Here is a 26,671-nt window from a genome sequence, read left to right as displayed (position 1 = left end):
AGTTGAGTGTTTTATGGTTTAAATTTGGGGCCAAATATCGGGGAGCAGGTCACCTTCCCCAATGTGGCCTCAAATTGGGAGCTGAGGTCCAAAATGAGGAGATGTAAAAAGTATACACTAAATTGGGGTTGGATCAAGCATATCAAGCACGAAAGGCTAAGAACATTAAAATGGGGCCTAGCTGAGCAAGAAATTGCATAGGGATGTAATTTATGACACTGCATTTAGCCCCTACTTTAGCAAGATTATGAATCCACATTTATACTCGTAGTTAAGTAGATCAAAGCATAAGAAAATTTCATCAAGGTAAAAGAGACAAAGATCACCGAGCCCTCGAGTGTCTTAGGACCTCATTAATCTAAAACCAAACATGAAGAGAGTATGACCATACTAGACTAGTAAAGTTAAACTTACTATGAGTTATGTAGAGAAAGAAAATGATGTAAAGGAGAATTGATTCCGTCTAGCAAGTTGTGTTATGCTAGTCAATTCACCTCAAGGATAACCAAGGAAAACATTTTATCTAAGGAAATCCACCAAAGAAATAGTGCAAAGGATAACCAAAGGAAGCATTGTATCCAAAGAAATCCGCCAAATAAATAGTGCAAAGGATAACCAATGAAAGCATTGTATCCAATGAAATCAGGCAAGGGAATATTACAAAAAAAAAGACACTGTTTGCTAAGTAACCTGAAAAAAATGATTGCAAAAATATGATTTTTGTGTGTGTGCATAAAGTGTGACAAAGAGAAGAGTGTATGCCCCCACGTTAAAGCGATTGCATATGCCTTACCAAGAGAAATTTCTTTAAGGTAGCAATCATGCATCCAAAAGACAAGAACTTCTCCACTATGATATGCCCCTAAACAAGGACAAAATCAAGGGAAATAAAGCACATGACAAGAAAAAGAACATAAGGGATCTACTAACTCTTGGCTCAATATCTAAATATGATAATTCATGTATATCAAGTATAATTGCATTGAATTGATCTCATTCCTCAAAGGTAGTGGAACTATGAGCACAAAAGATAACAAAAAGTGTCTTTTTGGGTCAACATGGAAGGGACCAAAAAGAGATCTCAATGCTTTGCATTGTCCCCAAGTAGACAACACAAAGGCACATTTAAAGACAATAGCACATGTACAACATAACATTGATACAACATATAGAATAATTGAGATACATAAATAGAGGAATGCCACAATGAATTTATCCTCTTTATTACCTTGCACCAATGTAGTAACAAGGATCATCCAAAGAGAACCTAACATAACACAAAGACATATCAAGCAACACATCACTGGGGAAGCACATTACAAACAAGAAAACACACAAGACAAAATCCATGGCATGAATGAAGCTAGCCAAGTAAATCATCCGCCCCCAAATCTTTCTTAACATCATTTAGGATATGTGGACAAGATGTAAGAGGAGCAATATCAAGCACAGTAGATGGTGCTACTACCAGTTCCAAACAAAGACCATGCTCTAATGATGTATCACTTTGTTTGTCACTATGTATAGATAAATGTGAGTAAAATAAAAAGATTGAAATGTATTATTAACAACCTAAACAACACAAATATCAAGCAAACACTCAAGATAAGGATGTTTAAAAAGAAGTTAAATGAACAAGAAATAAGCAAGAAAATGAAAACTTCAAGCCTCTTTTAATGAATATTTGTCCTTTGGTTCAATTTGGTTCAATGTGTTTGTTGGTCCAAAACAATAGGTGTTTAATTCAGTACTACATTCAAGCTTAGAGGCAAGAATTTCTTATTGAGAAGCTATCAGACACCATCATCCTGGTTCATTTATCTTATCAACCTGAGGATGTACAACTTGAAATGGGTCAGCACAATATATGCACTAAGAGTCTCAAGGAGCAATTCTATCTTAACTTGATCAAACTAAATGCTGGATAAACCTTCATAAGGAAATAAATTGTCCCTAGATTAACACTGGAAAATTATACCAACTTTTACTATCACAACATAAGCTTTTCTAATTAACACAAAAAAACAACTGTTTTGTTCTATTGTTGCTGTAGGAACAAACAATGAACACAATCCAGTGGTCGCAGGAGCAGACAACAAGTAGTTTAACATAACAGGTTTAAAACTAACTCTGGAAAGTAAAATACGTAAAACAAATGTACAAACTCCTCACCAAGTAGGCCCCCTTGTGTGAGTCTTCTAGTCTACAAACTACAATGAATATTCTACAAAGCTCCCATGATCATGTCAAACACCATAAACTTGCTTGAATAGAAAGTCTACTTTATTTAAAATCAACTCAACATTACATTGGAAACCCGAATCATAATAGTAACTAACTAAAACTAAGAAACTCTAAGGAGGACTATATAGCATTCATCCTCATAACAATTTTCCATAACAGTCATTGGACACTCCTAGTATATAGGAGGAGACTTTATTTAAAACATAAAATCGAAGAAAGTCAGAAGAAACAAGACTTTGTTTTGGCTTTGAAAACTTTGCAATCTTTCCTGAATTCACTCCAACATCCAACATGGTTATTAATAAAGGGCATTAATATCTCATGATTAATCTTGAAGGTTCTTTGATGACTTCAAACAACTGGTGCTCAAGTTGTAACAACCTTTGACTTCTTCCTTGCCTCGTTGTCCAATCCTTCCCAACGCTGCCATGCTACTGATGGTTAAGCCCTACTTCAACATAAGAGTCTTCCCATGTGGCTGAATCACTAAGGTTAGCACAAGGACATCTATTCACATTCATGATTATTCATTGCAACATATTTATCATAATCCAAAGACAAAGTTAATACTTATATATGCATTCATAAAGCTTACTATTTCATCAAAACAAATGTCTCGAACAAAGGTCATAATGACTAGCATTTAGGATAAAAAAGGCAGTTAAGACTGAACTATCATATAAAAGTCTTAAGCATCATAAAACACCTATAAATAAAAACATAAACTAGAACTCATCCGTGTTCTCACTTTGATACTTCCAAGAGTGCTCAATAGAGCTCCATAATGATGCAAATGCAAGATGGTTGATAATGAAATGCAAGATTTAAGCTAAAATGAATGCGAGTTGTGGATTCAAAATGACATGATAGCTTTGCTATGAAATGAGAGTTGATGATTTATGAATGAAAAATGATGCATTAAATATAGAAATGGAGGGAAAGTGAGGGTGCTTGAAAATAAAACACTTGTCCTCTTTGGGGAAAAGTGACAATGCAAAGGATGACACATGGAAGGGAAGCCAAGTGTTAATTTGGGAGAAATAAAGGACACCCAAATTCTTTTCCTTATTTATTGAAAATACAAATGTGTGAGTCTATTCTGTGGTGAAAGTGCAAATTTTGGCAGATCTGATATAGCAAAAGTGCGAATTTTGGTGACTCCCGACATAATTAGTATGTCAGGTCACGATCCGCCAGGGGATGCCGCTGGCGTCATAGGATGCGTGGGATATTCCGATACTAGCGAGGTGGCAGGAAATAAGGATGATGACTCAGCGACCGGACAAGTTACCAGGTGTGATCCGCCCTTAATCTCTAGCCCTAAATTTAATATATCGTTTAAGTTTTCGGCTGCTTTAGTACCCTGTAGTATTAATTCATCTGCTGCGAAATCAATCCAAAATGCTGCCAACAATGTGTCAAAACTGAGCCCAAACCCTGGCAATAAGCCAAGATCTTTTTTGGAGGCGGTTGCTAAATCTTCTCCTGCAATCGCTTCTGGTGCTCGATTCGCCAAACCTGCACAAAATGAAGTCACAACAAACGGTAAGCATCCTGGGGACCCTTCTGCATTTCATGTTACTCCCAATCCTGAAATGTTGAATGAGATTATTAAGGAAAAAGAAAGGTTGAGTAACATAGCCATTTTCTTCTCTGCGGTTGAAATTGATAAAGTGCCTGCCAAATTTTTTTTAGATGATTGGTTTTATAATTATTGGAACTTAAAGCTTGGTTATCAAATCTCATTTTGTAGGCAGATTCAGAAAGGATTATTTGTTGTATTTTTTGTCAATAACGATTCTCAACAGGCTGTGCTAAAAAAAGAGTACTGGACGGTCGACAACACCACGTTTAGGGCTCTGGCTTGGAATGCAGAGGCTAACCTTGATGAGGTGGTTGCTCTTTCGGCTCCAAGATGGGTCCTCATAAAACAAATTCCTCCTTTCTTATGGCGTTTTATACCTTAGCTGGTTGAACCTCTAGGGAAATTCCTAAGAATGGGTGATTCTGCTCGGTTAGTCCCGCATTTAGATGCAAGGGTTCTTATTGCTCTGAAACCTGGTCAGGATCTACCCAAAGAAATTAACATATCCATTGTTAATGAGCAAATTTCCTGCCCTATTGAAACCCTAGGTGGTTTGAATGCGTGTTTTTTATGTAGGAAAGAAGGGCATCTTAGGAAAGATTGCCCGATTATTAGAAATAAAAATAAAAAAGTTATTAACCCTTTTAACCTCCCCATTTCTAACTAGCCGATTCCGCCTTCCTCTGCTAAAACTAATACTGTGCCTTCCCTAAATGCTCCCTCTCAATCTTTCCCCTCTCCGATACAAACAACGGTCTCTCAAAATGTGTCATTTACCAGCATTGTGGATACAGATGGTTTTCAAACTGTTACAAAAAAAAGGAAGAATCGGTCGAGCAAAAAGGACTCAGCCCCTAATATGCTTCTTATATCCCCTCCTTCAACAACTAATATGATTACTAATGATGTTGCCAAACCCTCTGCCTCCCCTCTGACTGTTCCTAAAGCTCCCACCAAACACACTTCCTCAAAACAGAACCCCCTTGTGAAAGATTTTAAAGAGATTACGGATGATTTCATAGTTGAAGTCATTCCGACAACCCCTGTTGCTAATAATCAGTTTTCGGAGTTGGAGGCTTCCTCCCCTGTTCTGTCAGATAATGAGGACATCCTCACCGCTAGAAGGAAAGGAAGACCTCCAGGATCCAAGAATAAAAACAAGAACAGTAAAAAGCAAAATCAAACAGACTCTGAAGATGCTTCTCCTATGGAGGACACTATGGGTGCTGAGGCGTCTAATGCTCTAATCATGTCACAATGAATTGTGTTTCTTGGAACATTAGAGGGCTGGAATGTTCTGATAGAAAGTTTATTATCAAGGATTTTATCAAGTCTCAAACTAATATTGATATGATTATGCTGCAAGAAATTAAATCTACTGGATTCAATCTTGAATCCAATCTTAATTTTATTTGGAGAGATGCTATCAAATTCTCCACTAATCACCCTCAGGGTAGGGGTGGTGTGGCGATTCTTCTCAGCCCCAAATGGGGACCTAAGATTAAAAGTTTCGGCTTTTCTCCTTGTAATAGAGTTATTTGGTTAATCTTTAATGATAATGATATGGAATTTGGTGTTTGTATTGTTTATGCTGCAAATGATTATATGGAAAGAAGCTCGTTTTGGACTTGGCTCACCTCGCTTCCTGACATTCCCTGGATGTTTGGAGGTGACTTCAATATGGTTGAGAATCAGGAAGATAAAATGGGAGGTCTGCCTTTTTCTTGGAAAGATCAGGAAAGACTTACCTAGAACAACTTTAAAAGAGCTAAATCCCTTTTTGATCCTTTAAGGGGAAACAAGAATAATAACCCTGGCCTCTGGTTTACTTGGTGTAATTTTCAGAAAGGTCAATACAGAATCTACTCTAGGCTTGATAGATTCTATCTTAATAGCAATTTCTTTTTTGTGATACCTGATAAAAATAATAACTTGGTGCTTGTCTCCCCTACCACCCTTTCGGATCACCACCCTATCTCTATATCCGTTAATCTCGGTTGCTCACCTAATTCTAGTAATCATTCTGACCATAAATTCATTCTTAACACTAGCCTTCTTGAGGATAATGACATTCTTGCTGCCATCTCCATTATTAGACTCATCAATGAGTCCCATTTTCCCTCTCTATCCTATATCCATAGGTGGAATCTTGATGTCTCTGCTTGGCAGAATTTTTTAAAAACTATTGGCCAAAAGAAGGCCAAAGATTATAGGTTTAAGGAATCTTGGCTTAATAATAATCTTTATAATGCTGAGAATGATATCCAAAATAATCCGGATGATCCTTATCTCTGTCACCAGCTTGCCCATGCTAAAAATGCTCTCAAAAATCATCAACATTATAAAGCTCTTGGTGCAAAAATTCGTTCAAGAGCCCATTGGCTTCAATATGGAGATAGAGGAAGTAAATTTTTCTTTAATCTTATTAAACATAAGCAAGCTAAAGAGTCTATAGATAAATTGCTTATTAAAAATCACTTGACTACGAACATAGAGATTATAAAGAATGAATTTGTTGAATTTTATAAAAATCTTTTTACTTCAGAGGATACTCAGGAGGCTAGGGCCCTTAGAGACCAATGTAAGAATCTCATTCCTAATAAGATCTCGGCTGAGGATGCTTCTAATCTTGAGCAACCCTTGTCTCTAGAGGAAATTGAGAAATCCATCAATTCCCTTAATAATGATAGAGCTCCTGGACCTGACGGGCTGCCTGCTGAATTCTACAAGGCCAACATCAAATGGATTAGCAAAGTCTTAATTAATATTTATAATGAAGCCATTGATACCGGAACCCTGGGTAGGGACATTAATTCTGGTATCATTAAGCTTATCCCTAAGGAGGGTGATAAATCCCTTATTAAAAACTGGAGGCCTATAACTCTCTTAAATGTTTCTTATAAAATTTTGGCTAAGATTATGTCAAACAGGCTCGAGGCCATTCTCCCCAAATTTGTTTGTCCTACCCAAACTGGATTTGTGAAGGGCAGATATATTTTAGAGAATCTTGTTACCAGTTGGGAAGCTCTTAACTGGGCTAAGCATTCTAATCAAAAGGTTGCTATGTTCTTGCTGGATTTTGAAAAGGCTTATGACAAAATTGAATGGAGCTTTATTAATATGATGCTCCAAGCCTTTGGTTTCCCGTCCTTCTTTTGTGGCATTGTGAATATGTTTCTCAAGGATGCTCATGCTCAAATTGATGTTAATGGTTCCCTGTCTACTTCTTTCCCGTTGGGAAGATCGATTAGACAAGGGTGTCCTCTTGCTCCCGCCCTTTTTGTTATTGCTTCTGAAGCTCTTTTTTATATTCTTAGAGACAACACTTTATTCCTAGCCGTTAAAGGTGTCATTCTTCCTAATAATAAAGAGATTATTAACTGTTAGTTTGTCGATGATACTTCTCTGTTTCATGAAACCTCTGAAGACAATTTTGTTGCTATGATTAATAAACTTAATTTCTTCTGTAAAATTTCAGGAGCTAGATTGTCTCATGCCAAATTTATTTGTTTTGGTTGGGATGATCAACCTCCTAATTGGTTTAATAAATTTGATTTCCAATGGGGTGGCCCCTCTAAAATTGTCAGATATTTGGGTATCCCCTTTTCTGTTGACCCCTCTTTGAAAGAGATGTGGGCTTGGGTTAAGGATAAGATCCATAATAAACTAACCAAGTGGCACAATAGGTCTCTATCTTTTGCTGGAAGGATTCGAGTCTGCCAAAAAATTCTGTCCTCTTACAACATTTATTATGCCTCTGCTTGGATGTTTAATGACTATCAAGTTATGGAAATCCAGAAGGCTATAAGAAATTATCTTTGGTCTGATGGGAAGGGAAATAAAAAGATGCATTTTGTCAATTGGAAGTGGTGTAATGTTGATAAGCTCCTTGGGGGCCTGGGGTTGAAAGACCTGAGACTTAGCGGTCTTGCTTTGGCCTCCAAATGGATCTTTCATGCCTTGGAGGGAGATGAGCCTTGGAAAGTTTTGATTCGTAACAATATTGAGAGGGGATATCCTAAAAGTGCCAAATTCTGGAAAAATCTTCCTCTCACCGATCTCATTTGTGGTGAATTTCCTATTACTGTTCAAGGCTCAGCGGTCTTTAAATCCATCTGGAAAGCCTGGAACCATGTTAGGCAATTCATCACTAACAAAGATTTTTTTGATAATAAAACCCTCCACAGTGAAAGGTCCATTTGGTGGAACCTTAAGCTTGGTGATAAACCTCTTGCTCTTACCCAAGGGTGCTCGGCTAAGTATTGGGCTAACCTTGGAATCAAGCAATTCATTGATATCTTTGAAATGGACAGACTTATCCTTTGGGATGATCTTAAGAATAAGTTTAAACTTCCCGATTTTCATAAAAAGACTTATAGTATGATTGTTAAAGCTAGTAAAAACATTCCTTTTCTGTGTCATGTGGACTCTAATAGTTATTTAAAGATAAAATGGCCTGATGGTATTATCATTTCTAAGCTTAAGGCTAAGAATATTTATTCTGTTTTAAATTATAATGTTGATGTTATCAATCATGTTAACAATATTTGGAATACTGATTTGGATATTTCTTCTTGGAAAAAGTATTTTGATTATCTTTGAAAAAGCTCCATTGATCCTAAAATTAAATGTTTTAAATGGTTACTTATTCTTAATAAGCTTCCTGTTAGGAGCTCTTTCTCCGATGTTAACTATTGCACCATATGCAGAACCCTGGAAACGGGAAATCATATTTTCTTTGAGTGCAGTTTTGCTAAAGAGGTTTGGTTAATGTTCGGTATTTCTATCCCTTCTAATTTCAATTTCTTTGAAGTTATTATTGGGTTTATCTCTAATGCTAAAAAAAATGTTTTGGGATATTACCTCATCTAGCATTTTATGGCAAATTTGGAAGTGCAGAAATGAAGAAAGGTTTCAAAATATCCCCAGAATGCTTACCGAGTCTTTTCGAAGTCTCACATATTTTAAATTTTTTTTGTAGATTCAGATCACCATGAAAATCAACAAGGCTAAATTCAAAAGGCTGCTCAAGGACGGTCATGCTACCTTTTTTGCCAATGACGTTAAGAATGGATATTTCTGGAGGTTGCATTTGGATAATATACATGATTTCAATCAAACTTTCAGCAGAAGTAGAAAGGAGATTAAAAGAAGACCTCACAATGCTACTAATGAGTCGGTTTACATGCTAAAACAAATTCAAGATCAGAAAAGCATGGTGTGGATGGATGGCACTATGGGTTGGCTGGCTTGGGTGGACACCTGGGATGATGTGCTTTACTAGTTGTCGTAATTTAAGTTATATATGCTGCTGGTTCATTGTAAATACTCTTTTTAGATGGTGTGAGGCTTAGCCTCTGTTCTCTGATACTCTGCGATCTCTTGTAAGTTTTTTTTTCGATTGATAATATATGATTTTTATTATTTAGAAAATAAGGAGTACATTTAAAACCATAATCCAACCAGTCTAAAACAATACAAATCAAAATGCCCACCACTTTCCCAAGCTCCTTTACTCCAAACATTTTTTGGAGCACAAAATTCTATACATTACATTCGCCATTACTAGAGACCATAAACCAAAATGGTCACTCGATACTACAACACTATACATACTAACACTACTAAACCCTTGTTTAAATAACATGAAAAATATCAAAAACTATGAATGGTACAAAATTGTGGGCAAGTCATGCACAAAACCCAACTCTATTCCAACACTGACAATGATCACCAGACTCCTTGCTGCTTCAGGTTCCCTGGTCCATTGTCCCAGTAGTCTTCTCAGTTGAAGCTTGGACCTTCGCCACCTTGTTTCCTTTTCTCCTCCTGGAGCTACTGGAACTTAATCTCCTTCTCTTGAACAAATCATTTTAGGCCTTCCCAACTGATTAGGGGCTCCTCCCGCCGTTCCTCTCTATTCATCCCATCCTTCCAAAGAATGAAGGGTTAGAATTATTCAATGTCTTCTCCAGTGTAAATGCCCTCACTCGTATGCCTTTGTAGGCCCTTCCTTGAAACAACCTTCGCCAGCAGAGATTTCAGTCCAAACAGATAAATCTCCGGAACACAGGCTCGGCGCAGCCACTCAACCTCCTCCTTGGTGCTCAATCCCAAACCCTAGGTTGCTGTCATTGACAACACATCAACATTGGTTCGAAACATAAATTCCAATTTCATATAGTCCTCTCCCAGTAATAAGTCTAGAATATGAATGAAGATGGGCTCCTCATGCTTAAAAAATTCTGCACAAATGCTTCTCAAAAATCTTCCCCAAGAAGGTCAGCTGTTGTTTGGATGACGAGAAAGAGAAATTTTCCTCCTTGATCACTCTCTTGCAATATTTTACCAACTTTGAAATGCCCTCACTTTCACTCTTTTGTAGCTCGCTTTGGGAAGGGAAAAAGACCCAAAGCATCCTTTTATCCGACATTGCCCGTCCCAAAGACCCAAATTCATTTAATTCTTTAATTAACATTTCTATAAACTTATTCAACTTCAATGATGGTGCTTCTCTTTTGATGAGGGTGTTGATGATAATCAACGAGTCCCCCTCAAGGTGCAACTTCGATACATTCAGTCTTTTGGCTATTCAGATATCCCATAATGTTGCTTGGGTCTCAATTTCATTATTAGTCCCTTCTAGAAGCCATCTCATGCCAAGGGCAAGAATATTGCCCTTCCAATTGTGTGCAACATATCCTGCTCCTGATGGGCTTGGATTCCCTATTGATGCACCATCAAAGTTGATTTTTATCCATACCTAATCCGATTTAAGCCACTCCACTTTGGTTTTGTCCTGTCCATTTGGATCAACCCGAGAGAGCCCATTAACATGCCTTTACATATGTAAGTTAATTGGCAAGTTTCCAATGATTTTTATAATATATTAGTAATAATTATAATATAACATTAATTATTATAATCTCATTAATTATTATTATGTCGTGAAAGAAAAACAAAAAAGATAAGGTGTCCTACTTTCTTCCTTATCCAATTAGAAATAACAAATTTGCTTTTAAAAAAGAAAAAGAAAAATGGAAGTAACTTACACAAAAACACCTTCTTAAATCCTACATGTATATTCTACATAATCAGGTGAAGTCATTCATAGATTCCTCTTTCCGCGGATGTGGAAAGTCTTCATGTGCGGCTAACGACAATGTTTGCTCACTTAGCATCAAATTTTTCTTTTTGTTCTCATAGCTCTAGGCACCTTTGAGGTAACAACGATAAAAATTACACAATTTTGTTGAGTCTTTTCATGTTGTGGGTGAAAGCAATAATGCCACAATTTACAGTAGGGTTAGGTCATATTTCTTGTAGTACTGCTTTATTTATGGTAGACAACTATGATTGTTCTAGCAGTTCCTTTGTGCAAGTCTTTTCCTGTGTGAATTCCTTACACTTCAAATTGATCTCAAAATGCCTCTACAATTATCCTCCATTTCATTTAAAAGATTTTTCAACCACAAGCACAAAGATTAAAATGCTCTGATATCAAATTAACTTTTAATGATGCAATTTAAAAATTGTACTATTCTTCTTTTCTTTTATTATTTCTTGAATCGTGGGAAAATGTTTACACAATCAAATTTAGAAATACTCAAGCTAATTGAATTATTGCAAGGAGACAATAGAATAATCAGTAAATCAAAAGAGGGAAATAGATCACGACTGTTGTATATTAATAATGTTTGATTATTACTAACATAATTAATATGATATACACTATTATTTTATTTATAATGTTCCAACACAATGCCTTCCTTTATTATTTATCTTGGAAGGGTCTATACACATATTTTGCAAATTACTGTTGTAGAATCTGATAACTATCAACGAATATCACTAATGGTTTGATTAGATAAGGGATTTTGGAAAGACTCAAAAAATTGAAAAGAGTTTATTTGAATTTTAGTTACCATTGTAATGTCACCTTGCTAAAAAATTGGCTCCAAAATTGTCTAGTTGATAGGCAATATTTTCAAGATCCAACACAAAGGTATAAGAACAAGAAGGAAATCAACATACAAAAGGATGTAGCCATATGCTATCAGAAACAAATATTATGCAAGAACGCAAGGACATGACAAGTTGAATAAAATATTTCCTCACATGAGATGGACTTTTAAAACATTAATAAGCATAGATGTGACTCCAATATCGCAAGAATCAACTCAATGCACCAACATTTTGTAAATACTCAAGATCGTCGATATGAGCTCGTAAGATCGATATATAAATTTATATGTTAAAAATGTACCCCAAAAAAAGAGACTTAAGTAATCCTAACAATAACTCTGAATTTTACTCTTATAAATCGATCAATGCAATAGGGTCATTATATTTGTTTTAGTTGTTTTAAATAGTAAATCTTGTCATTTGTTCATATTTATGAATGCTAAAGATTTTTTAAATTTGTTATCTCAACGTCTTCTATATAAACATATTTTTAATAACTTATTTTAAAATTAGTATTTTTATGGCAAATTTGGAAATGTAGGAATGAGGAAAGGTTCCAAAATATTCCTAGGGTTCTTACTGAGTCTTTTTGAAGTCTCACACATTTTAAAGTTTTCTCGTAGGTTCACATTACCATGAAAGTTGATAAAGATAAATTCAAAATGCTTCTCAGAACTGGATACACTACGTTCTTTGCCACTGAGCTAAAGGATGGGCACTTATGGGGGCGTCATATGGACAATCTCAAACTCTTTGATCAAACTGTCAAGCAGCTTAACAAGGAAATTAGGAGGAACAACAAAGATACTACTGGAAATATGATGCTCATGCTCAATCAAATTAAGAATCAGAAGAACATTGTGTGGATGGAAGGCGCTTTGGGGTGGACTGCATGGGTGGACACTCATGAAGACCTTTTGCATTAGCCCGTGGTTCTTGTGGCTCTTTTTGGTGGTCATGTTGTCGGTTCTTTGCTTCTTGTAGCTGCTCTTGTGTTGAGGCTTTGCCTCTTGTAAATCTTTTTTGATACTCTGCGGTCTCTTTTTGTATCTTGAACTCCTTATTTTTAATACAAAAAAAAAATTAGTATTTGTAATACTAATATCCATAAATTACAGCTTGTTTGGAATTATTAATTAGTAATTGTATTTATAGATGCAATGGTTGTGTGGAAATTCTCATTATAGAAAGCATGGCAAGGTCAAGAGGCTAGATGCAATGGTTGTGTGGAAATTCTCATTATAGAAAGCATGGCGAGGTCAAGAGGCCAAGTTTTTGAGGTGGCTAACACACACAAGGGAAGGTAACATGGTCTGTGTCATGTCACCAAATGCCTTTCTTTGCTTTTTTTAATAATTTATCAATTGTGGCTTCTATTACTAAAATTTGTATTGATCAATTTTAATGTAATACAACCAAATGCCTTTCTTTGCATTTTTTAATAATTGATCAATTGTGGCTTCTATTACTAAAATTTGTGTTGATTAATTTTAATGTAATACAATGGTGTATCGCTTTTGATTGGAGCTTTGAACTAGTCACAATGGGGGACCCCACCCCCCAGTACATACAATTTGAATACAACTCTTTTTTTTCTAAAATATTTTAATGATTTTTTTAAATTTATTTATTATTACACTTAAAATACAGTAATATAACTAAATTAAAAAAAGCTAGTTGTTTTGACACGTATATATATACACACACTAGTATTTATTGAGATAAGACTTCAATAGTTTTATCCACTAATTTTAAAGATAAATATTTTGTTATTTAAATAATAGATATTTTATAATTGTAAGTATTAAAAAATAAAATAAATATAAAATGTTTTTTAATTGATTAGATAATAATAAAAAATAATAATAATCAATTAAAATATTCTAAATACAATAATATCTACTTAAAACAGATACTAATAGTATAAATAATTATCTATTATTAAATATGAAATATTAGATTATTTGGTGTCTACTAAAAATAGTCATAACATAATAATAAATCTCTCCCGCCCAAGCCTAGAATTTGATGGCCACATATTTAAGATAATGGTATTAAATATATTTAGAAAATTAATTTGACTAAGTTTCTAAATTCATATATGAAAATAGAAACTATTCTTAATTTTTCATATTAAAATATTATAAAAATTCATAGTAAAATATTATAAAATTAAAAATTAGAAAGAATTATATCCTTTCATATTAAAATATTCTGTTTCAGTTAAGAAAATAAGAATAATGATATGAATTTTTTACTTTTGTTTCAGTTAAGAAAATAAATAATCAAGTTGTGCTGATTCAAAAATTAAATATAAAGATAGATGAAAATACAAAAATAAGTGTTTTTTGGACAGATTTTTTTTTTTTTTTTTAGGGTTTTTGAACTTTTCTTTGAATGAATGAATGAATGAGAGATTTTAATAACATTCACCAGACCAAGCAGTCTAAGGGACCAAGAGATCCAAAAACAACACTAATTCAGGTTTCTCTCCATGCCAGCTGTCCTTTTATGCATCTTGACTAAGAAATTCACAGTTTTGTGAAGCCTTGTTTCCTCAAACAACTTACTCAGATTGTTTTCAAACTAGTTACCTAGTACGCCACGCACTCCATGATGAAATGCCGCTCAGTTTCAACCGCTCCTTTACCCCAAAATATACAAGTCCTTTCTTTCCACTCTTCTTTGGGAGTTGTCCATCTACCTATTTCACATGGAAGATGATGCGACTTGGTCCTCAACTGAGCCATTAAGATTCTAGCCTTACCCTTGATTTCGGCCCTTAAATATGCCTTTTCATCATGCGTCCACATGGGATTAAATTCTTTAGTAGAGTGTGTCTTCTTCCAGCCATTTTACTTTGTCCACATGGCAGTCCTAAATTTTTCCAGCACCCAAACTTTTATCTCCTCATTAGAATTAGGACAATCTTGCTAATAAATGTCCCATTTGTTCATCCATTTGTCATTTTGCTTTCTCCACCTCTTCTTCCTGTGTTTTAGCTCCTCCGTAGTAACCATTTTGAACCATCAATGTTCATCCATGTTTTCAATCACTGTAAAAGGGTTTCTTTCTTAGTATAATGACTTTTTTATTCTGTACAGATGGAAGGTTCAATGACTGTTTCACTCATATTGTGCCTCTTTAAAGGTGCTAGATGATGAAGATCTATTATAAAACCTCCAATGGGGTTTCTATTTTACTCTTCACAATGGAGGGTTTTGTATTGTTAGCGAAGGGTAATGACTGTTTCTATTCAGTACAAATGAAAGGTTCAATGTCAGATAATGAAGATCTCATTATAGAACCTTAGTGGGTTTCAATTTTACTCAATAATGAGGTTCAACTGTTTAACTGATATCGTGCCTCTTTGAATGCACCGGATGACGGTGGTCTCATCATAAAACTCTTAGTGGGTTTTCTGTTTTACTCTTCACGAAGCTTTGGTGGGCAGTGCTGCATATGTTGCCCTGACAGTTTTGGTAGGGGAATATATCCCGTTCTTGCAGACCTTGACAACTCCAAATATTTCTCTTTCCGAGATTTGATCCATATAATACTCAATTAAATTTTCTGATCTCTGACAATTTGAGTGGTTTCCTCAATGCAACCACATTTTCTCTTTAACCCTCCTGGAGTTGTATTACGCAAGCAGACCCCTCTTCTTGGAGTAGAAAGATTAAAAGCTAGTGGTGGATGAAAATGAGAAGAGCCCAACTGTCTGACTTTATCAGGTTTGGTGGGAAGTGCCGCATATGTTGCCCCGGAAGTTTTGGCAGGCAAATATACAGAAAAGGTGGATGTATGGGCTACTGGTGTCCTTCTCCATGCGCTCCTGATTGGTACCTTATCATTTTATGGGGGATCCTGTGCACGCATTTTTGAGGCAGTGACAAATGTGCAATGGGATTTCCAAACTGAAAAGTTGAAGCCTGTTTCTGAACCGGCAAAGGATTTGCTTTCAAAGATGCTTTCAAGGGAAGTTGAGAAGAGACTCTTTCCAGATGAAGTTTTGAGTATGTATATTTTTTGGTAGCTTCACATTTTTAGAATTTGCCAGGGGGTATTGCAATTACGCATGCTCAAGTTCAAGTATTTGTTGTGAGGTTTTTCTTATGCATTTTTTCTTTTCTTTTACAGACCATCTTTGGGTTCTGTTTTATACAAAATCGGACATGGAGCTCTTCAAGGAGTCAAAATTAATTTCTCCATACAAGTCAGAGAGAGAGAGCAAGAATCAGATAATTCAAGCCCAGAATAGTGGACAGAGAAGTGCATATGCAGGAATTTACAGTCCTCGCTTGTTGAGCTAGTTGATCATGCTCTTTTATCGCTTTCAGAGAAAGGCTGTGAAAAGCAAGAAACAAATACAGATCTTGTAGATGTTCTCTGTGCTGCAATTTCACACATGAGAATATCCAAAGATAAAAGGAGCAGATTCAATGTGAATACCCATCCTTGCCTTGGGAAGAGCCCTATTTATTCAGGATTGGCTCTCTGTAAAGTGTGTTGAGTACTGAATTATACTGATAAACTCGGCTCATTCTATAGCTGATTTTTGGAGTGAAGACAGTTTGGTCACACTTCAATGAATTTGAGGCCTAAAGAATTCTTATTCTGTGGGAGTTACTAAGAGCAGGATTGAGATATTGGCTCCTTTTATGTTTTTGTGGGATAAAATTGGTCTTAACAGAAAAATACTGTATTTGACCAGCTTGTACTGCAACCTAAGGTGGTGTTGGGCTGATATTGTATCTGTACAACATTTTGAAGTTATGATAATGATATATATAAATGAATCAGAAACAATCTATCGAATCAAAATTCCATTTTTTTCAATTGATTAAATAAACAGCTGTAGTGTATTCTGGAAGAATTGTGTATATCTTGATTCTATCAGTCACACTGCATGAAGATATAAAATTCTAATGTATTCTCGAAGAATCTTACATGTTTAATGTTGTCTTCTGCAGCTGGGCTTCAAGTCAGATGTTATCATTAATTGAAATCTTTGGCAAGAATCGAACGTCTATGCTGTCTGGTTATATATTGGTGAATGTCGTCAGGCTGCAGAGTATAGAAGGGCTCGAAGAGTTGAAAGGATTGAAAAGTCTGGTAATTGAAGGAGAGTATATTGTAATCGGAGGTTACCCAATGAATATGTTCTTATAGAAAATTAAGCTACTCTAGATATTCTTGGAGACAACTCTAATTCAAAATTTCAAAACATGCCTAGAAAAGCCACATGTAGGGTGGTGGTCATCATTTAAGAAATGGTATGTATAGATTATGAGGGGAGGGGCCACTCTGGCGATCTTCTGTCTAAAGTTCTATTCATAGGTTTATTGAAAAATATTTATAACTTTCAAACAATATCATATCTTTTGAATTTGAAACATGCGTCACGTTCTATGCTTCGTATATTATAGGATTAAAACAAAATGAATTTCATAAGTTTTGACCAAGTTATGGTGGTCAGACATACAATTTTTTTATATTTTTAAAAACCTGTAGTAAAAAAATCATAATTAATTATTTATTTCAAAAAAATACTAAAAAATATGTGTCACATTGGGACATGAGTCTTCTACTTATATCTAAAATCTTATAAAAAAATATTATGATTTGATTTTATTCTATTCTTACAAAATTTTGAAATAATGTTGGTAACTTATTCAATTTTTTACGTCAAGTTGCCTAACTATGTTTTTTGATTTTCATTGCCACTTAAGGGTCTGTTTGACCCACCATGATTTGCATACCCTAAATGCTTATAAATCAAAATTTAGTAAATGCTTTCCATGGATTGGTGACTAGTTGGTATAATCAAGGTTCTTTCTTTTCAATGTTCTTTGCTCTTCTTAATTTTTAAGAAAGAAAGAAAGATAATTTTGTAGTCTTTGATACCTTGTATTTTTTGTGGAAGGCACTTACAAACAAGGTGTACATGCTTTACCTCTTGTGAGATATGAACTTGTGAACCCTCTTTCGAGAGCACAAGTCCACCACTAGACCAACTCAAGCTGTACATAGATATAGGTTCTCAAAAAATCTAAAATAAGATTCACTATTAGACTCAAATCAAAGACATGTTGAAAGTTGATAAAGAAGAAACATGTATATTAGTTCGATATTTAATTGCTAGACTTGATGCTTTAGAATCATGGGTATATCTCTCTCTTCCTAATAAGGAAGGCCTCACTATCCTCAAAGACTTTTCTATCTAGGATATATACTCTAAAAGAGGCTGGTTGACTTGTACTAATAGACGAAAACTAAAAGATCAAATTCAAGGAAGAAATAATATATTTATGTATTACACTTCTTGGATTGACAATAATTTTATTTGTAAATCTAGTTTTATGGAAGGAAGCTTTGAGCATTGACCAACTTCTCTAGCTATTGATCTAGATAACTTCTCAAAACATGCTCTATTAAGATAGAAAAAAATATGGCTGAATCATTCTAATTTTGAAGAGTTGGTTTCTTCCTTATGAAAGAATTGTAATGACTACAAGGAAATATGAAATATACATTTTGAATAAAAAATTTAAACATTTAAAGTTTAGATAGAGTGAAATCAACAACTCTTAAGAATTTGTTTAAGAAGGCTACTCTAGAAAATAAGACTAAAATTTAATGTATGCTCTTTTACAATTACAAGATAGAATCCATTTTGAAGAACAACAACATATCTCATATAGTCTCATTGGATGATGGTAGTTTCATTGAGAACCCTCACTCAAGGCCTCTGTACTTTCTTTTTAGGAGAATTTAGCGCTCTTAATAGATAACATGATGAATGTTCTAAAAAAAAAGATCTCTTTATTGATCAAATCTATATCCTAGTTAATCAAGCTAAGAATGATTTACTTAAATATACATATAATATATATCTAAAGATAAAGTCAATGTTTCTATCCTTAATATCACACTAGAGACAAAGCACATGGTCTAGATAGTTGCCTATCTCTCGCTTTCAAATTTTTTTCTTAGAATCTCCTATGATGAGCTTTAGGAAAGCATGTTATAATCTTAAGAATTCATATTTATTTTAAATTTAAGTTGAATTACACCTTCATCACTTTTATTCCTACGAAGAAGGCTATGAAAATTGATGATTTTATACTCATTTTACAAAATCATTCTAAAGTAATGCTTAATAGAATAAAATGATTCTTTCATAGATCATCTCTATCAAATAGGGAGGTTTTATGAAAGGGAAGAAAATTAGGGATAATATAGTCATTTTTCATGAGGTGGTTTGCTACTTACATGAAAGCAAGAGGGGAGGCATATTTCTCAAACTAGATATGTTAAAGTCTACAACAAAGTTAATAAGACTTTTTGGATTGTGTTGTTGAAGTTTGGGTTATGATTATATTAGAGAGATCGGGTAAAGAGTTGTTACTATTCTACTAGCTTCTTTATGATGGTTGAAGTATTAGGATTTAGTTCCCATCAACCTTGTAAATTCTTTAATTTATTGTTTTCCTAATGCATTTTGTAATTTAAACATTAGAAATTAAACCTTTTAACCAAGGGTGGTGAAAGAGACCATGTAAAGGCAAAGTTACTTTTATCTTTTGTCCTCTAGGAATTTTCTATTTTGAGGTGTTTGGACACTTGTTAGGGGTCGTAAAAGCATCTATGATGGCTATGACAAATGCCATAAGATTTTACGAAAACACCTATGATGGCTTATGACAAAATCCTTCCATAGGTGCACATGCATGAGAGATGCCTTATGATAACTATAAGAGCATTTGTAAGTTGCTATTTGGGTGGATTTGACTCACTCCAAGGAGATAGACGTGAGTTTTTCCACGTGGCTTTGTAGCTTGTTGTTTGGTGATATGATGACATATTCATCCTCACAAATCTCTATAAATTGGGGCCTTAAACTTGACATATTCATCCTCACAAATCTATATAAATTGGGGCCTTAAACTAGAGTTATTCATTTAGTCTTGTGTAGTTTCCAGGAGAACAGATGTTAGAAATATTGCATTATAAGATGCATAAAATAATAATTGAGTAGGTTTGTTATAGTTTGTTATATTAACATAATGAGGAAAGTCGTTCAAGGAAATTTCCTATAAAATAAGATTCATGGATCCTATAAATATGTAAAAGATTTATTGAATAAAAACAAGAGAGAAGCACATATTGTTTCGTGTTGAATTATTTGCAGCTTCATTTATCTCTAATCAGATTTTCTATTATGACATCAGAGCTAGTATGTGATCGTTGAAATTGTATCTTCATGTTAGAGGAATGAGTAGAAAGGAATGTCCTTGTAGAAACAAAATGATCCTAGTAGGTTTGTTTATGTGCTTTCGTAAAGAATAAATTAAATGTATTTTTATATTTCTACAATGTTAGGTCACTTGTTATAGATTCATAATGAAAAATATAACAAATGTTAAACAAAATATTGAGGAGTAATATTAAATATCATAATTAATAAATAAATATATTAGTATTGATAATATTAATGTATATAATTGTAATGGTCAAAATTGTCTTTAATGTATTGAATAATGCATAAAATTGTCAAATTTGCATGGGTAAATAACCTCAATAGCTCATGAATCCCATCATGACATATCTTCAAGTTTCACTTGTTTATAAATATTTCATTCTTCCTCTTTGAATTAGATATGGAAGTGTGGCTCTAATCTAGATTACGTCTAAAACCACTTTAAAATTTCAAAAAAAAATAAAAAAATTCACTTTTTGCACATTTTCATTAAAGATTGAGCTTAGTTAGAAATGAATCATCTAACACATCTAGAAATTGAAGAGCACATTTCAAATTTTGATTGCACATAGCTGAAACTTATTGAATCAATAAAATTTTCACAAGTTATAGAATTGCATTTTGCAATTTGGCCTTTAATAATATCCAACCAATTTTCACAACACAAAAAAAAAATAGAATATTGATAAATAGATACCTAAAATCTAAAGATTATTTTTACATCAAAAACAAAGTTAAATATACCTACACTTGATTAAATTCTTATATTTTACACAATCAATTCCAATTCATTTTTCATCTATAATAATATTATTTTGTATGATTACAATACTTATAATTTAATCTCTTTATATTTTACCTTCTATAAAATTTATATTATTTGTTTTAATCTTTAATTTTAATCTTCATATCACTTCTTCTACATAGGTTTTCATCTTTGAATGGACATCTTTTTGATCATCTTTTACAATTCCTGTATCATTCTCATTAAGTGTTATAATTGAAATAAAAACAAGTGCATATTATAATTTAATTATTAAATAGTTCTTACCATAATTATCACTTAATCTTAATTATAACCTTAATCTAATTAAAATTATTAATTCTAAACTTAATTTTATAACAATTCAAACATCAAAAACTAATATTTATATAACCTTAATCTAATTATAATCATAAAATATTTTACTCAATTTTAAAACTTCAAAATTCTTTTTTCACTAATTTAAATTACAAATTATGAAATGATTGCAGTACTAGCCCAGTATACAATCAATAGTATAAAAATAGGAATTTACATTCATTTGAAAATCCTGTACAGATACAGTATCAGCCAAGCACCACCTTAGGTTGCAGTACAAGCTCTTCAACTGCAGTATTTTTCTGTTCTCCCACAGAATAAGAATTCTTCAGGTCTCAAATTCATTGAAAGTCTGACCAAATTGTCTTCAATCCAAAAAATCAGCTATAGAATGAGCCGAGTTTATCAATATAAATGAGCAATCAGCACGCTGTACATAGAGCCAATGTTGAATGAATAGGGCTCAGCCCAAGGCAAGGATAGGCAGTCACATGGAGTCTGCTCTTTTTATGTTTGGATATTCTCATCTCTGAAATTGCAGCACAGAGAACATCTACAAGATCTATATTTGTTTCTTGCTTTTCAGAGTCTTTCTCTGAAAGAGATAAAAGAGCATGATCAACTAGATCAACAAGTGGGAACTGTAAATTCCTGCAGATGCACTTCTCTGTCCGCTCTTCTGGGCTTGAATTATCCGTGTCTTGCTTTCTGTCTGGCTTGTATGGAGAAATCAACTTTGACTCCTTAAAGAGATCCATATCAGATACTGTATAATACAGAACCCAAGGATGGTCTGTAAAAGAAAAACAAAAACGAATAAGAATAACCTCACAACAAAATATTTAATAGTAAGTATACATAATTGCAATGCCCCTGGCAAATTCTAAAAATGTGAAGCTAAAAAAAATACACATACTCAAAACTTCATCTGGTGAGAATCTCTTCTCAACATCCCTTGAAAGCATCTTTGAAAGCAAATCCTTTGCTGGTTCAGAAACAGAGTTCCACTTTTCAGTCTGGAAATCCAATTGCACATTTTTGACTGCCTCAAAAATGGCGTCCACAGAATCACCACAAAATGGTAAGCTACCAATCAAGAGCGTGTGTAGGAGGACACCAGTTGCCCATACATCCACCTTTTCTGTATATTTCCCTGCCAAAACTTCAGGGGCAACATATGCGGCACTGCCCACCAAACCTGATAAATTTTGTGCTGTATTCAATATAAACAAGAAGTTATAGTGAATTATCAATAATCTTAATAAATAATTTATTTTAGATGGTTTGGATTTCATGAAAAGAAAAAAGCAACAATTGTAGAAATTTTGAAGCCCATACCGTTTGCAACATGCACAGACAGGCCAAAATCAGATAACTTCATTTGTCCATCACTGGTCAGAAGAACATTCTCTGGTTTTATATCCCTGTGAACAACTCCCATCTCATGGCAGTGTTGAATCACACCAACCAATTGTTTGATCAAATCCGCAGCTTCCCTCTCTGAATATGATCTTTTTTTCATGGAATCAACCAAGCGTCCCCCAGAGCAAATCTCCATTACAAGATGCAAAGAATCTGCATCTTCATACGCTGAATGAAGTGTTACTATATTAGGATGACCGGATAAGTGTTGCATGATCTCCACTTCTTTATATGCGTTTTGTGCACTATTTTTGGGCAGGGTCTTGCATGCCAGCTCTTCACCTGTAACCCTGTTCTTGCAGAGCTTTACAACTCCGAATTTTCCTCTGCCCAAAATTGGACCCATGTGATACTCAGATTCAATTTTCAGATCTGTCACAATTTGAGTGGTTTCATCAATGCAACCACATTTTCTCTTTATCCCTCTTGGAGTTGTATTGCTCAAGCAGATCCCTCTTCTTGGAGTAGAAAGAGTAACAACTGGTGGTGGATAAAACTGAGAGGAGCCCAACTGTTTCTCCAATTGTTTAAGTGACAAAGGCAAGGCAGAGGATGAGGTTGTTGCACCATCATCACATGAGCATATCACCTGCTGTGGTTCAGAATTATCTACAACTGTGCTGTTCCTCCTCCTCTTCTTTACAGGAGTCATGCTTGCTTGGATCTCCAATTGCCCCTGACAAAGAATGACGAATTTCAATTTATGAAATAAATTTGATCCAATTTCCTTGGATTTTACAAACACACAACCCAATTTAACTGTAAAAACAAATTCAAAATACTGAAAACCTATTAAAACTGGAACAATTTCAAAAACATACACTAGTTTCTAAATCATTCATCTCAAACCATTTATACAATGTGTTAGATGTTTTTCTAAATGTCAATGTCATTTCTCTTTAATCACATTATCAAGATGTAGAAACAAGTGAAAAAAAAAAATCGATATAAAATTCTAATTATAAATTATAAGCAGCAAAAGTCTCTTTAATCATATTATCAAGATGTAGAAACAAGTGAAAAAAAACAAATTAATCTAAAATTCTAATTATGAATTATAAATAACAAAAGAACCAAAAACCCAGCCACAAATTAAATCAGCATCTCAACACCAAATCCCATGTGTTAGTCTACAGTCTACACCATACTTTTATATAAACATCAAACACAAAAGCTCAAGAATTTTAATTGAAAAAGAAAAAAGAAAATAAAATGCAGCAATTGTCAAGAATTATTTTTAACTGAGCTTCCAATTCAAAATATGTTCCAATCAGTCATTAGTAGATAATCTACGAAACATATTGGTTCCTTAATTAGACAAAACATAATTGTTTTTTTCTACTACTATTTACCCAATAAAATCATTGAGGTTCTTTGTTGGTCTAAACATCAATTCCTTCCTTTCTTTCTTGTCATTGCTTTTTTTGAATTATCCATTTATACTAGAAGTACTTTGTTAGTCCAAATACCATTTCCTTCCTTTCTTTTTCCTAATTACCCAATAGTACCCAAAATACTCTGTTGGTCTAAACACCATTTCCTTGCTTTTTTTCTACAATTTTATTCTATTTAATATAACCTAACACAAACTACATTTGCTTATTTGCAGTGTGTTGTTTAGAGTGGATCTTCTAAATCAACTGTATATTATAATAGTTGTTCATAACCAGCTATTGTTCATTCTTAATTTATACTGGTGGACATCAAATTCTAGACCATAACATCATCTGTGGTTAACTAAATTTTAAAAACAATGAAAAATAAGATGTACACAATACTAATAAATTAATTTTGAAGGGAAATCTAAAAAATCTAAAAAAATAAAATAAAATTCTGTCCAGAAAAGTAATTAGTTTTGTATTTCTGCCTATCATTTTATTTACATTTTAAGTCAGCATAACCTCATTATTTTCTTGGTCTCAACAGAATTAAAAAATTCATGTTCCTTCTTAATGACATCAAATTCAGACATCCACATACCTGCATTATAAAAAAAAACCTTGAAAAAAGAACCCGATCAAATCATTCATCTCAAACCATTTATATATGTGTTGATGTTTTTCTACAGTCAATGTCACCTCTTTAATCACACTATCAAGATGTAGAAACTAGTTAAAAAAAACAAACAGATCTAAAATTCTAATTATAAATTATAAACAACGAAAGAATCAAAAGAAGTAAAAGCCCAGCCACAAATTAAATCAACATCCCAACACTGAATTTCATGTGTTAGTCTATAGTCTACATCATACTTTTTTATAAATATCAAACACAAAATCTCAAGAATGTTAATTAAAAAAAGAAAAAAGAAAACAAAATATGGAAATCAAAAATTATTTTTGACTGAGCTTCCAATTCAAAATATGCTCCAATAGGCTAGAAGTAGATTATCTCAAAAACATATTGGTTGCTTTAATAGACAAAACATAATTTTACTTTTCTATTTCTGTTTACCCAATAATATCACTGAGGTTCTTTGTTGGCCCAAACATGAATTCCTTCCTTTCTTTCTTGTCAATGTTTTTTTGGATTTATCCAATAATACCAGAAATCCTTTGTTGGTCCAAATACCATTTCCTTCCTCTCTTTTTTTTGTCATTTCTTTTTCCTAATAACCTAATAATACCATAAATACTTTATTGGTCTGAACACCATTTCCTTCTTTGTCTATAATTTTTATTTTACTTTATATAACCTAACACAAACTACTTTTGTTTATTTGCAGTGTGTTGTTTAAAGTGGATCTTCTAAATCAACTGTATATTATAAAAGTTGTTCCTAACCAACTATTGTTCATTCTTAACTATACTGATGGACATCAAATTCTAGACGATACAATCATTTGTGGTTAACTAAATTATATAAATAATGAAAAATAAGATGTACACAATACTTTTGAAATAGAGGTCACAAGTTCAAATCCCACAAAGGGAGTAGGGTATGTACACAATACTAATAAATTAATTTTGAAAGGTAAGTCTAAAAATCTTTAAAAAAACAAAACTTCTGTATTTCTGTCTATCATTTTATTTAAATTTTGAGTCACCATAATCTGATTATTTTCTTGGCCTAAACAGAATTAAGAAATTCATGGTCTTTTTTAATGACATCAAATTCAGACATCACCAATTATCTCACATATACCTACATTATAAAAATGTTCTTAAAAAAACCATTTAAATTTTCGAATCATTATTACTTTTTTTTTAATAATACAATTTTTTTTATAATTATTAATTTAAAAAACAACCTAAAACTCAAAATCAAATCTCCAATCCAACATTAAACCCTAGTTTTTACTGTACACCATTAATGCTTAAACAAGAGATAAACATAATTACTTTAAAAAAACAAATAAATCAGAAAAAATCTAATAAAACCGAAGAAAGAAATTTACCTTTGATTCAGCTTCAGTCTTTTAATATATGAAGATGATCTGCAGACAAAATTTTTCACTTCAACCTTTCACAAATTCCAAAACCCTCACTTTGTCTTGGGTTTCAAAATTCTCTGCAATTACAACACCAAATGAAGCTCGCTGCGTTCCTCTCCCAATCATTCAATTAATGCGCGCAGCGAAAAATCACTAGGTACATTTAACACGATCGGCAAGAAAATTCGCCTGCAATTCTTTCTCTGAAATCAAGGCAGAAATTTGTTTAAACCATACAAAAAGCTTTGTTAACTTCTGGTACCTAGTAAAAGGGTATTTATACCTTAGCATGTATTGAGGCGGGAAATTTTTATTATTTCGTTATGATTATTTTTAGAAGGGCATGCAAGTAATCTTCTCTCTTCTTTTATTTTTATTATTATTATTATTATTTATTATTTATTTTTTATGGGCAAAAATTCTTATGTTGCTTGTAATAAGCCGAAAGGAGTTGTTTCGTTGATAAAAAATTAAAAAATAATAATAATTAAAGGTTATTATAAAATGATTTTCAATTGTTGTGAATATAACATAGCAGCATGCATTCTTGATACAGATGTAGAACGTTTTGAATTAATATCAAAGTGCAACACACACACTCTCTCTCTATTTATATCTATATTTATATATATAATTGTTATTTAATTAATAGGTACTTATTTATATTATAATATCTAA

The 26,671-nt window shown here is 33.3% G+C and overlaps 1 protein-coding gene across 1 annotated transcript; it reads right to left on the bottom strand.

Annotated features, from left to right (window-relative positions):
• Nucleotides 1-21,336: 21,336 nt before the first annotated feature.
• Nucleotides 21,337-26,225, bottom strand: LOC131051388 (serine/threonine-protein kinase PEPKR2). Its single transcript, XM_057985883.1, has 4 exons — nucleotides 25,958-26,225; nucleotides 22,477-23,236; nucleotides 22,055-22,351; nucleotides 21,337-21,931 (listed from the first exon to the last, which is right to left on the bottom strand). The coding sequence occupies exons 2-4, from the start codon at nucleotides 23,210-23,212 to the stop codon at nucleotides 21,561-21,563; spliced, it is 1,404 nt and encodes a 467-aa protein (XP_057841866.1). The 5' UTR covers nucleotides 23,213-23,236; nucleotides 25,958-26,225; the 3' UTR covers nucleotides 21,337-21,560.
• Nucleotides 26,226-26,671: the final 446 nt, after the last annotated feature.

Source organism: Cryptomeria japonica, chromosome 11 (assembly GCF_030272615.1).
Source record: "Cryptomeria japonica chromosome 11, Sugi_1.0, whole genome shotgun sequence".
Lineage (NCBI taxonomy): Eukaryota > Viridiplantae > Streptophyta > Pinopsida > Cupressales > Cupressaceae > Cryptomeria > Cryptomeria japonica.
Note: the sequence above shows the minus strand (reverse complement) of the source record. Positions and strands in the feature narration are given on the sequence as shown.

Excerpts from the sequence above, each read along its gene's own strand:
- LOC131051388 (XM_057985883.1), bottom strand. The coding sequence starts at position 23,212 with ATGACTCCTGTAAAGAAGAGGAGGAGGAACAGCACAGTTGTAGATAAT. Across the intron at positions 22,352-22,476 it reads GTCTGTGCATGTTGCAAACG|CACAAAATTTATCAGGTTTG; the intron begins GTATGGGCTTCA and ends TATTGAATACAG. Across the intron at positions 21,932-22,054 it reads CTCACCAGATGAAGTTTTGA|ACCATCCTTGGGTTCTGTAT; the intron begins GTATGTGTATTT and ends TTTCTTTTACAG.